The sequence below is a fragment of the Macrobrachium rosenbergii genome, chromosome 14 (assembly GCF_040412425.1).
Source record: "Macrobrachium rosenbergii isolate ZJJX-2024 chromosome 14, ASM4041242v1, whole genome shotgun sequence".
NCBI lineage: Eukaryota > Metazoa > Arthropoda > Malacostraca > Decapoda > Palaemonidae > Macrobrachium > Macrobrachium rosenbergii.
The window spans coordinates 3,244,790-3,258,646 of NC_089754.1; the positions used below are offsets into that span (position 1 = coordinate 3,244,790).

Genomic DNA, 13,857 nt, shown 5'->3' on the forward strand with positions numbered 1-13,857 from the left:
CACTCAAAAATTGGTGAATTCTCTGCCTCAGAGACTACTGAAGTAGCTTTACTATGCCTGAGTCTCTCTCTCTCTCTCTCTCTCTCTCTCTCTCTCTCTCTCTCTCTCTCTCTCTCTCTCTCTCTCTCTCTCTGCCTTCAGTTTGCAATCCCGTTCAGTTTTATTATTCCTTCTCGATGCATTTCGTCAGTTTTTGAGTCTCTCTCTCTCTCTCTCTCTCTCTCTCTCTCTCTCTCTCTCTCTCTCTCTCTCTCTCTCTCTCTCTCTGCCTTCAGTTTGCAATCCCGTTCAGTTTTATTATTCCTTCTCGATGCATTTCGTCAGTTTTTGAGTCTCTCTCTCTCTCTCTCTCTCTCTCTCTCTCTCTCTCTCTCTCTCTCTCTCTCTCTCTCTCTCTCTCTCTCTCTCTCTTCACATCCGTTTTGTAGGGTCATTACCTTTTATGTCATTCCTCGTGTATTCCGAAGGTTTAATAGCCCTTCTCACTCTCTCTCTCTCTCTCTCATCTGTACAACCTACCCTCGTGCATTTGATATTTTCATTGTTACAAATTGTACCGAATTCGTTCTTTGCAAAAGATTCTGTTCACAGATTTTTATTGATTTTAAATAACTTCATCATAATCTTTCACTAAATTCATTTATTCATACACGATTAATTCATACTAATGCATGATGTATTTTTCTTTTTTATAAATTTGCCGGCAATTACATCATCAACAAAATTAAAAGTTACAAAATGGGAATATTACAAAAATAAAATTAGTTTTTCTACATAACTTTGCCAAAAGCTCTCACTAAATTTATTTATTCATGCAAGATTCATTTGCATCAATGCATACTGCATCTTTTTTTTTTTTGGAAATGTGTCATCAATTCTTTCATCAAGAACGTCAAAAGTTGCAAAACTGGAAAATTGCAAAAATAAAATTAATTACAAAAAACTTTATAATAATTCCGAAAATTTATTTATTCATACAAGATTCATTTGCGTCAATGTACTTGTTTTATAAATCTGTCATCATTTGCTTTTTAACAAAATGAAAAGTTTCAAAATGTAAAAAATAAAGAAAAAACCGATTTAAAATCTATAAAATTGTAAAAAAAAATTAAAATTGACACAAATGTAAAATTAAAACGGATTGAAATTTAAAAATTGTAAAAAAAATTAAATTCACAAAATTGTAAAAAAAAGAAAAACCGATTTAAAATTTACAAAATTAAAAAATAAAGAAAAAACCGAATTAAAATTTATACAATAAAAAACGAATTAAAATATACAAAATTATAAAAAAAATGCAGAATTAAAATTGACAAAATTTAAAAAAAAAACAATAAAAACCGAATTAAAATTTACAAAATTGTACAAAAAAAAGAAAAAGCCGAACTCAAATTTACAAAATTGCAAAAAAATAAAGAAAAAAACGAACTAAAAGTTACAGAATTGTAAAACAATAAAGAAAACCCGGATTAAAATTTACAAAATTGGAAAAAGATTAAAAACCGAATTAAAATATACAAAATTGTAGAAACAAAATAAAGAGAAAACCGAATTAAAATTTATAAAGCTGAAAAAAGTAATTAAAATTGACAAAATTATAAAAAAAAAAAGGCCGAATTAAAATTGACAAAATTGTAAAAAAAATAAAAAATCGAGTTAAATTTACAAAATCGTAAAAAAAATAAAAACCGAATTAAAATTTACAAAATAGTAAAAGAAAAATAAAGAAACCCCCAAATTAAAATTGAGAAAACTGTAAAAAAATAAAGAAAACCCGAATTTTTTTTTTACAAAATTGTAAAACAATGAAGAAAAACCCTAATTAAATATAAAAAATTGTAAAAAAGATAAAAACCGAACTAAACTTCACAAAATTGTAAAAAAAAATAAAGGAATTAAATTTTACAAAATTGTAAAAAATAAAGGAAAAATCGAAATAAAATTTACAAAATTGTAAAACAATAAAGAAACACCCGAATTAAAATTTACTAAATTGTAAAACAAAAATAAGAAAAGCCGAATTAAAATTTATAAAATAAAAAAAGGATTATAATTTACAAAATAAAAAAAAAATTAAAACTTACAAAATTGTAAAAAAATCAAGAAAACCCGGAATTAAAATTTTAAAAATTGTAAAAAAAAATCAAGAAAAACCCGAATTAACATTTACAAAATTGTAAAAAAAAGAAAAATAGAATTGAAATTTACAAAATTGTAAAAAAATACAGAAAAAATCGAATTTAAAAGCACAAAATTGTTAAAAAATAACAAACCGAATTAATATTTACAAAGTTGTAAAAAAATAAAGAAAAAACAGAGTTAAAATGTAAAAAATTATAAAAAAAATAAAAAACCGAATTAAAATTTAGAAAATTGTACAAAAATAAAGAAAAACAGAATTAAAACTTGCTAAATTGTAAAAAAAAAAAAAAAAAAAAAAAAAAAGCCCCGAATTAAAATTTACAAAATAAAAAAAAATTGAAATTTAAAAAATTGTAAAAAAAAAGAAAAACTGAATTAAAATTTACAAATAATGTAAAAAAAAACTGCATAAACAAAAAATTTATTGGCAGCCTTGACAAATGTTAAGGCTACTGATACGATTGTTGTTAATGCAAATTTATCTGTTCTGTTTGATCAATTTTAGCATTTTTAATTATTCATTTCTAAAAAAACATAATTTATCTCTCATGTTTTTTCAATTTTATAGCTTTCAGTGATTCATAAAAAACATGATTGATTTTCCTTACAATCTAAAAAGACCATTAACCTTCTAATGAGGATATTCTCCATTTAACTAAAACCAGGCAATCGATTCCTGAGAAGGGATTTTCACTACATAATTCGCATTTTTAAACCCCAATTTAATCTGCTTTACAATAGCTTAGTTTTTATACGTTTTCCGTTGTCTCTTCCCGTTCTGCTGTTCAACTTCTTTAACTTTACCTTTATTACATTTTTACTTCTTGTTTGAAAACTAATAATCAGAAATGTGACTCTGTGGTCACGTTTCTGTGATGTTGTTAGCTTTTAAATAATAATAATAATAATAATAATAATAATAATATTCCTCACTTTCAGAATCCAAAACAATCCTAACAAGAACTACCCGTGGGTCATAACGAGACCTGAGACCGTCTCAGCAAGAGCAGGAATCATCTGTCCCATCCTTAAACAATTTCCTCATTTTGCAAACACATCTCAAGGTGGCATCTTGGGGATTCAGAGCATGGGAAGACGTCGGGTGGAATAATTAATTATCTGGGTTCGCGTGTTGTGGCAAAGTCTTCTTGAGTCGAGGGAGTTCTGAGAATGAGTGCACATGTATATGTATATACATATATAAATAAATATATATGTATATATATATATATATATAAATATATATATATATATATATATATATATATATATATATATATATATATATATATATATATATATATATATAGTGTACAACTATTCTGAGAACTCTGTAAGCTTAAGAAAACTTTGCATATATATATATATATATATATATATATATATATATATATATATATATATATATATATATATATATATATAGACACATCAAATATAAGGGGCCCACAAAAACGACAAAATGTGGACAGTAAAGAAATACAACGAATCTTTCAAGAGGCGCCAGGGATTCAGATATTAGAGATAAAATCTTCTTCCAACCAGCGATTAAGAAGATTAAAGAGAAATTGTCAACTGGAGTGACTAACGGCTGACCTATGGACCTTCTGGTATAAATAGCACTTCTCTGTAACTTTTTCTCATTCACTATTTGCCTGAGGAGAGAGAGTTTGGTCTCTGAAATATAGCCTTTACTTTCCACATTTTGGCGTTTTTATGGGCTCCTTATATTTAATGGAATTCTGTTTTAACAGAAAATATTTCACATTCATATCTATACATATATTGTACATATATATTTATGTATATATACACATACATATATATGTATATATACAGTATATATATGTACACATATAAATGTGTGTATATCTATGTATGTATGTTAAATATATATATATATATATATATATATATATATATATATATATATATATATATATATATATATATTATATATATATATATATATATATATATATATATATATATACATACATATATATAATGATAAAAAATTTTAGGTAAACCCTGCATTCTCCAAAAGGCGCTGCTTCATAAAACCATAAGCTACAGTACGGATGTACATTCTCCAAACCAAATCATTTTCCTCGCAATATTTTTTTAACCTTCCCACATTAACACTGACCAAATGCTCTAAGAATTAGGGAGACAATAAATTCTTCCTAGTCACAGAAAAGTCAATCAGATACCTCTCCAGAATTAGAGATAGATTAAATTCTCCTTAGTCACAGTGAAGTCAATCAAATACCTCTGGTCTGGGCAGTAACAGTGTAGCATTTCAGCGAGATCGAATGGTTTTCAGTGTCACTCTTTCAAACCAGTGACTATCACTACGAGGTCACGCACACACACACAGGGCCATTACAAGGTCAATGAGAGAGAGAGAGAGTAATTATGAGGCCACACAGAGAGAGAGAATAATTACAAGATCAGACAAAGAGAGAGAGAGAGAGTAATTATGAGGCCACAGAGAGAGAGAGAATAATTACAAGATCAGACAAGAGAGAGAGAGAGAGTAATTAGATGAACCCGTTGCAACGGGACCCTTCAAGCGACCCCTTAACCTGTTGTGCTTTGGACTTCGAATTCATTCTGGGACAATCTGAGCCAATAGTTGGACCCACGATTTTAGCAGAAGCCTTTGAGTCACCTAACACCGAAGAGGTGTCCTGAATTCCAGCCCACTTCCCGATAAACTCTTTCTAATTCGTGCATTTTCCTGCGCTGGAATTCGATAATCTGGAATTAAAAATGGTATTTGGAATTCGAGTCTAATTCTTTGAGACTGAAAGACTAATTTGTACGGGCTGTTTCGCTGGAAATTTGATAAATGGTTCCCACTCTCCGTTGGTTTATTTCGGTCTCATTGTGACCCATAGACGCTCGTCCCACTCTCCTAAGGTCTGCTGCAAGTCCAGCAAGCACTGAAGACTTATCCTTTAACAAAGGAGGAGTACCAGCCATATATTTAACCCCCTCTTCTGTCAGGCTTTGGAACTCAAATGAGGGCTAGTAAGCCACCTTTCTCCATTAAGAGCAAGGTCACGGGCAACCACATACCCCTTACTAGCCCAGACCTGAAGAATATTAGGGTTTCTAGCGTAAGGAAAACGGAAACAGGGTTGGAGTTCCAAAGTCGTTATTGGCATGAGGTTGGCAACCTCATCCTAAATGCTTTAAAACTGCCTCATTTTTGGGGGTCAACATAGTTGGTGAATATTTCATCAGAGAAAATACACAGAAACTGTTGAAAGAGTTTCCACTTCCCTATTCTGTTTACTTTTTATTTATTAATTCATATATTTATCTATTTTATTTATTTCTTTATTTACTTAATCTTTAGTCCACAAACTCCACCTAAAGGGAACTTGTTGACCTTTGAATTGCCGCTCCAATTATACGTTCTTTTCGAGTGGCATTCGTTCAGCAAGCCTAGGATTGCATGGAGAGAGAGAGAGAGAGAGAGAGAGAGAGAGAGAGAGATCTGATAAACTGTTCTTGAATGATCTCACACTGGTGGAGTGGTGATTACCTCCTCGAGGTCCTCCGTTTTTATTTTGCATATTCTCTCTCTCTCTCTCTCTCTCTCTCTCTCTCTCTCTCTCTCTCTCTCTCTCTCTCTCTCTCTCTCTCTTCAAGCAACTTTCGACCTTCAAAGCTGAGAGTCGAGACAGCAGACGAAATCCTTCTCGCTAAACACTTCATTAGCACCGTCCTTCCCATCCTTATCTTTATTCTCCAAGTTCTACATCCTTCTCAGTTGCAGAGGTCCTTTATTCCTCACACCACTGGAGGACTATGGAACAGTCTCTCTATTGAGGATGTGGTGCAGTTGGAACTTCAACAGTTCAACCGAAGATGCAAAGCATTACTACCCCAATACTATTCTCGTGGCATTCTAATACATTTTCATCTATTTATTAATTTATTTTTCTTTTTTAATACGTGAGATTTCTTCTTTCTGTTTTTCCCTTTACTTCCTCTTACTTCTTCCTAATGGACACCTTAATATTCTTTGGAAGCCTGAATTTCGAGTCAGTGGCCCCTGAGGTGGGCTTGTTCCACATGAATGGACTTCATCTTCTGAATCTATAAAAATAAAATCCGAGTGGATCTTTCTTGTTTGTTCACCCCGGGTGGGGGCGGGGTAGGCAGAGAATGGGGAGGGAAGTGGAGACATGGCGGGCAGCGCTGGGTTCCAGCGCAGCGTAGCGTGAGCCACCAAGCTCGTAATAACAATAATGAGAATCCCTTCTCTCATTCGAACCTTGACGGAAGCGCCAGCCAAAGGCGCATCACAGTTCCCCAAAACTCCTCCATCAGCAATAACAGCGCTGTCTGTCTGTCAATACCAGGAACCGCAGGGAATGCCCGTCAAAACAAATGAAGCTGGGCGCTGCGTCGCATTTTCCCCAAGCAACGTTCAAAGTGGCGGAGGAAGGATTCATGAGGATACCGGCGATTGGGTCGTCTGCGCTGCCTCTGGTGCCTCTGTGTATTGAGCAAGATGGAGATGTGAGGAAAGAGAGACTTCTGTTTATACACCTTTGTGTATCTTTGGCTTGGCTCCAATCGATGGGGGATTGGAGAGGAATATTTTTACTAATGACACTTCAAGATACTTTACATCTTTAATGATAGAGAGAGAGAGAGAGAGACCTTACACCTTACAGACCTTACAATTCGTTCGGGTTGCCCCAGGTCCCTCAGTTTGAGGCACCTTTGATGTCTACCAGAGAGTTGCTAACGCATCTTCCGGTATATTTTGCATCTTCCAGTCTTGGATGGTCTGGGATGCATCTTAGATATTTGTCGAGCTTATTCTTAAACACATCTACTCTCACACATCTACTCTCACTCCTGTTATGTTCCTCAGATGAGCTGGTAGCGCATTGAATAGATGCTGCATTATCGATGCAAGTGCGTGGTGGATTAATGTCCTGCGTGCTTTCCTTAATTTTCCTGGTATAGTTTTTGGCACTATTAATCTACCTCTGCTTGCTCTTTTTGATAATTTTAGTTCCATGATGTTTTCGGTAATTCCTTCTATCTGTTTCCATGCTTGAATTACCATGTAGCGTTCTCTTCTCCTTTCAAGACTATATAAATTTAAGAATTGTAGTCTTTCCCAGTAGTCAAGGTCCTTAACTTCTTCTATTCTAGCTGTAAATGACCTTTGTACACTCTCTATTTGTGCAATATCCTTTTGGTAGTGTGGGTACCATATTATATTGCAATATTCAAGTGGACTACGTACGTACGTTTTATAAAGCATAATCATGTGTTCAGCTTTTCTTGTTTTGAAGTGCCGGAACAACATTCCCATTTTTGCTTTGCATTTTGCCAATAGAATTGCTATTTGATCATTGCATAACATATTCTATTCAACATCACACCAAGGTCTTTAACTGCTTCCTTGTTTGTGATTGTCTCATTATTAGGTCCTTTATCTGCATATAGCATTCCTACTTTATCACCATAGTTCATTGATTCAAATTTATCAGAGTTAAATACCATCCTATTTATCTCTGCCCATTTATATATTTTGTTTAGGTCTCTTTGTAGCGAGTTCCTATCTTCATCACAAGCAATTTCTCTACTTATTCTTGTGTCATCTGCGAAACTTCTTACTACTGAGTCCTTAACATTACTGTCTATGTCTGCAATCATAATCACAAACAGAATGTAGCTAACACCATACCCTGTGGTACACCGGATATTACCGTAGCTTCATCCGATTTCTCATCGTTTGCAATCACTATCTGTTTTCTGTTTTGCAAAAATTCTTTTATCCATCTTCCTACTTTGTCAACAATGTTATGTTTTCTAATTTTTTCGCTAATATATTATGATCGACCTTGTCAAAAGCTTTTTGCAAAGTCTAGGTAAACCACATCTGTATCTTTTTCATTTATCATATTTTTTATATATGCTTTCATGGTGGACTAACAGTTGGGTTTGTGTACTTTTTCGGGTACAAAACCATGTTGTCCTATATTGAACAATCTATTTTTCATTAAATGTTTCATTATATTTTTTTTCATTACCCTTTCATATACTTTCATAATATGAGATGTAAGACTCACAGGCCTATAATTACTTGCCTCTAGTCTTGAACCACTTTTGAAAGTAGGAGTAATATGAAAGAGAGAGAGAGAGAGAGAGAGAAGAACTTTTGTTCTAATGACAGCTCTAAATACTTAATATCTTTAATGAGAGAGAGAGAGAAAATAAAGTTTTTTAATGACAGTCTTAGATACTTGACATCTTTCATCTTTAATGAGAGAGAGAGAGAGAGAGAGACCTGTACTCAGTCAAAATCCTTACATTATTTAACAATAAACCAAAACGCATCCTGGGTGAACCCATTCATAAGACTCTCTCTATCTCTCGTCAAAGATACTACACTAAGAATATCAAATTTCTCCTTATTCCCCATTTCATTCAAATCTCGCCCCATAGTTCCACCTCTCCAATTAGAGTCGCCTCCAAACTATTCTTCATTTACCCATTGTTATCATATCCTGCCAATTCCTTTCTTATTTCCTGAGTCTGCAATTGCAGCCTGATTCAACATTGCCGACTCACGTGCTGTTAGTCCATTTGAGTTGCTTTGACTGTGAGAATTGTTTAATTAAACCTTTATGTAAGTGAGGAACCGTATTTCATGGTTGGTAAAGTTTGTTCACTTATATTTGCTATACTTCCACTTCTAATTTAAGGTTTAGTTACTTACCTACTTTCACTCACTTTCCCTTAAGGGATTCGGCAAGTCTGAAATGAGATTCAGCCTTAATTATTAAATTTCACCACCAAAATTGGCCCCCCCCCCCAAAATGGTCCCTATCCGCATAGTTACATTCATATCACGGCCAGAATTGGACCATTTGTTGTCAAGAATGAGGTCCATGTCTGGTACAATTTTAGCAAAAATCCGTACAAATGTTTTTGTACATACCTGCATAGTTACACTCATATCACTGCCAAAATTGGACCCAATGCTGTCAAGAATGAGGTCCATGTTTGGTACAATTTTAGTGAAAATCCAAATGCAGGTTTTTGTACAATTTTGCGAACAAAAACATATGAAAAACATTACGTTCTTGGGGCCGAATTTAAATAAACAAGTAAAAAGTGCGCGAAGTTTGTTTGGCGCAATCGAGTTTTCTGTACATCGTAAACTGAAAATAGATCTACCTTTCGGCGGTCTCGGTATAATGCTGTACGAGCCGCGGCCCATGAAACTTTAACCACGGCCCGGTGGTGGCCTATCCTATATAGTTGCCAGAAGCACGATTGTGGCTAAGTTTGACCTTAAAAAAGATAAAAACTACAGAGGCTATAGGGCTGCAATTTGGTATGTCTGATGATTGGAGGGTGGATGATCAACATACCAATTTGCAGCCCTCAAGCCTCAATAGTTTTTGAGATGTGAGGGCGGACAGAAAAAGGTGCAGACGGGCAGACAAAGCCGGAACAATAGTTTTCCTTTACAGAAAACTAGCAATCACATTTTCCCTTCTACAATTACTATGCAAATTTGCTAAAACACTTAAGAGCAGATGAGGGTTCACAAGCCGCAGGATTACACATATGTAGTTCTTTCAGTGTCCCTCGGAAATTCTTTTTCATTTAAATGTAATCCCGCGAGAGAATATAACAGAAACACTCTCCATTGTATAAGAATTATGCTTGTAAATATAATTCTTATTCACGTTTACTGTGAGTGTATATATATTCAATTTCCTCTTTAGTGTATATATATATATATATATATATGTATATATATATATATATATATATATATATATATATATATATATATATATATATATATATATATATATATATATATATATATATATATATATATATATATATATATATATATATATATATATGTATATACAGTATATTATGTGCGTGTATATATATATATATATATATATATATATATATATATATATATATATATATATATATATATATATATATATATATATATATTATATGTAAATATATGTAATTGCTCGCGAAGGTGACCTTTGAAAAGTTGGGTCAGTTATTCGCAGGTCCATTTTGACTATACACAGCATATAGGAAAATGCTGAACCATTCGCATACCACAGGAAATCGCAGAGCTCCTTGGTGACAGGACACGGGCAGTGAAAATGCGGTTTCAGCTTAAAATGTTGTAGAAGCTGAACCGGTTATAAAATCCGGTTTTGAAGAAAGCATTGAAATAATGTATGTGTGTGTACGTGTGCTTCATGACGCCTTGAAGTACAGAGGCGTGTCTTGCCGTACTTTGACCTCGAATGATGTCACGAAGAGTGTGTTCGTATGTGCATTGCCTAAGGAATAAAATGGGAGTGAACAATGAAGGATTGGGCATTGCGATCCGTTATTTGTATAATTGAGCATGTGAACTGTGAAAATTCACATGGAGACTGTCCCAGAGGATTTTGTGAAGTGAGCACAACTCATAAACATTTTAGGTCTTCTTTTTCAGACTCTGGAAAAACTCTATCCTATCCATGTTGCAGTGAAATCTTGCGGTTATGCATTTGTATTTTGTGAATTTGGTTTTTAATATAGCGTTTGTTCTTTCACAGGTGTTTCATTCCATTTCTCCCTCCTTCACGTTCCTTCTTCAAGGAAGGGAGTGGTATGACATTTTGAGATGACCTGATTTTATTAATTGACCTATTTATGATTTGGAGGACAGATGAGTTCTTTACTGTATTTCCTTAAGTAATTGAGTGTTTATAATTTTGGACCTTATTTTCTTAGAAGAACTTTTGATAGTTATGATAAATCATTCGTTTTCATTCTTCGTAATTTTTAAGAAGTTATTTTCGTTGTTTTTTTTTTTTGTCAATAAAGGTTTAGTTTTGTAATTAGTATCTCATTCCAGTAGTCCTTAGATTTTAGTTAGGGAAAGGTATAACTTATGGTGTCGGCTCACGCTACACGCTATCACTCAGTATCTCGGGAAAAGCGAGATACCAACCTCTGTTCACAAAAGGGAGACTTAAATAAAGTATAGGCTTCAGGATTGGCCTTTACATATATATATATATATATATATATATATATATATATATATATATATATATATATATATATAATATATATATATATATATATATATATATATATATATACACTTTTTCTTTCTGACAAGACTCAAGTGGATGTAATCAAAATACCTCTTATTCTTCTGCCGTGACCTTTGACCCACGTAAGCCGGATTTTTCATTTCCTTGTGAAACCTGACCAGTGTGGGCAGGGACAGAGAACGAGGGAAAACAGAAAAGGTAAAATACTGGGCAGGGAAAACTTCATGTTTTCTTTTCCACGTCTCATAATAAAAAAAAATATAATTTAGGGTGAAAGTAACATGCTTATTTCATTTTATGTAAAAGTATATTTGAAAGGGTGTGAAATATAAAATGAAAGTAATATATTATATTTATTTCGTTTTATGTAAAAGTATATTTGAGAGGGTAACAAACATGACATGAAACTAATATATTATATGTAATATATTTTTTGTATTTTATGCAAAAGTATGTTTAGAATGGTGAGAAATGTGAAGATAAACAGGTGTAAAAACCTTAGCTTCAATAATCAGAAGAACCGGAATGTTGTCAGATGATTTGGACATGTAAAGAGAATGGAAGATAAGAGACTGATTAACCTGTAATATACATTTTTTATGCTAATATATATTTATTTATTATTTCTTTATTAACTGACTAAAGTATATTTATCAAGACACTACCAATTAACTCCAGGGAATCATCAATATCAGCACTCACTTAATTGCAGTCCAAGAACCATTATCTGGAGTAATTAGCAAGTGGATAATGTCCCTTCTTCCTTTAATTTCCTCTTGACCAAAATTGGAATATGGGAGACCACTGATTGATTGAGTTTAATAATAATAATAATAATAATAATAATAATAATAATAAGCACCAATTATCGCCATATAATTAATAACTTGAGAAATAATAATAATAATAATAACAATAATAATAGTAATAATAATAATAATAATAATAATGAGTAGCAGGTATCATCATACAATCAACAGCTTCAGAAATAATAATAATAATAATTAGCACCAATTATCACCATGCACTCAACTACTTCAGAAATAATTAGAAATAAATAATAATAATAATAATAATAATAATAATAATAATAATAATAATAATAATAAAGAACTAAAAATCTACATATAAATCGACACCTTCGGAAATAATAATAATAATAATAATAAAGAACTAAAAATCTACATATAAATCGACATCTTCGGAAATAATAATAATAATAATAATAATAATAATAATAGTAATAAAATCATCCTAACACCACACAGTAGAATACCCTCCCACATCTTCAACATCCTTCAGACAATCCTGTCATCACCCTTGCATCTCAGGATAAATATCCTGCGACTTACTTAGAAGTAATCCTTCAACTCAATCCTTCTCTGTCATTCGAGGGCTTCTTGGCAAATTAGCTCAGTAATGAGAAAGAGGGGAATAGATGGAGGGAGCGAATGATGATTGTGATTTTGGCAGCGATCTCGTCTCGAGTCTGTCTCAGTGGGACGTCGTGGCCTTGGGACTGTCTCAGTGGGACGTCGTGGCCTTGGGACTGTCTCAGTGGGACGTCATGGCCTTGGATGGTGGGGCGTCGTGGCCTTGGACAGTGGGGCGTCGTGGCCTTGGGACTGCCTCAGTGGGACGTCGTGGCCTTGGGACTGTCTCAGTGGGACGTCGTGGCCTTGGGACTGTCTCAGTGGGACGTCGTGGCCTTGGGACTGTCTCAGTGGGACGTCGTGGCCTTGGGACTGTCTCAGTGGGACGTCGTGGCCTTGGGACTGTCTCAGTGGGGCGTCGTGGCCTTGGGACTGCCTCAGTGTGGCCTTGGGACTCGTGGCCTTGGGACTGTCTCAGTGGGACGTCGTGGCCGTGGCCTTGGGACTGTCGTCAGTGGGACTGTCGTGGGGCCTCGTGGGGACTGTCTCAGTGGGACGTCGTGGCCTTGGGCCTCAGTGGGACGTGGCCTTGGGACTGCCTCAGTGGGACGTCGTGGCCTTGGGACTGCCTCAGTGGGACGTCGTGGCCTTGGGACTGTCTCAGTGGGACGTCGTGGCCTTGGGACTGTCTCAGTAGGATGTTGTGGTCTTGGGACTGTCTCAGTGGGACGTCGTGGCCTTGGGACTGCCTCAGTGGGGCGTCGTGGGGACAGTGGGTCGTGGCCTTGGGACTCTCAGTGGGACGTCGTGGCCTTGGGGGACTGTCTCAGTGGGACTGTCTGTGGCCTTGGGACTGTCTCAGTGGGACGTCGTGGCCTTGGGACTGTCTCAGTAGGATGTTGTGGTCTTGGGACTGTCTCAGTGGGACGTCGTGGCCTTGGGACTGCCTCAGTGGGGCGTCGTGGTCTCCGGACTGGATAAAATAGGGGGGTTATATATGGGGTTTAATTTCTCTGGTTGGTTTTTAGTTTTCTGTAAAAGAAAACTATTGTCCCGGCTTTGTCTGTCCGCCCTCAGATCTTTAAAACTACTGAGGCTAGAGGCCTGTAAATTGGCATGTTGATCATCCACCCTCCAGTCATCATACATACCAAATTGCAGCCCTCTAACCTCAGTAGTTTTTATTTGATTTAAGA

At 34.6% G+C, this 13,857-nt stretch overlaps 1 protein-coding gene across 1 annotated transcript; it reads left to right on the forward strand.

The window, feature by feature from the left end:
• The first annotated feature begins 12,865 nt into the window (after positions 1-12,865).
• On the forward strand, positions 12,866-13,642 carry LOC136845669 (putative per-hexamer repeat protein 5). The gene has a single exon (XM_067115818.1). The coding sequence runs from the start codon at positions 12,866-12,868 to the stop codon at positions 13,640-13,642; it is 777 nt and encodes a 258-aa protein (XP_066971919.1).
• Positions 13,643-13,857: the final 215 nt, after the last annotated feature.

Bases quoted from the DNA above. Each gene is read 5' to 3' on its own strand.
- LOC136845669 (XM_067115818.1), top strand. From the start codon at position 12,866: ATGGTGGGGCGTCGTGGCCTTGGACAGTGGGGCGTCGTGGCCTTGGGA.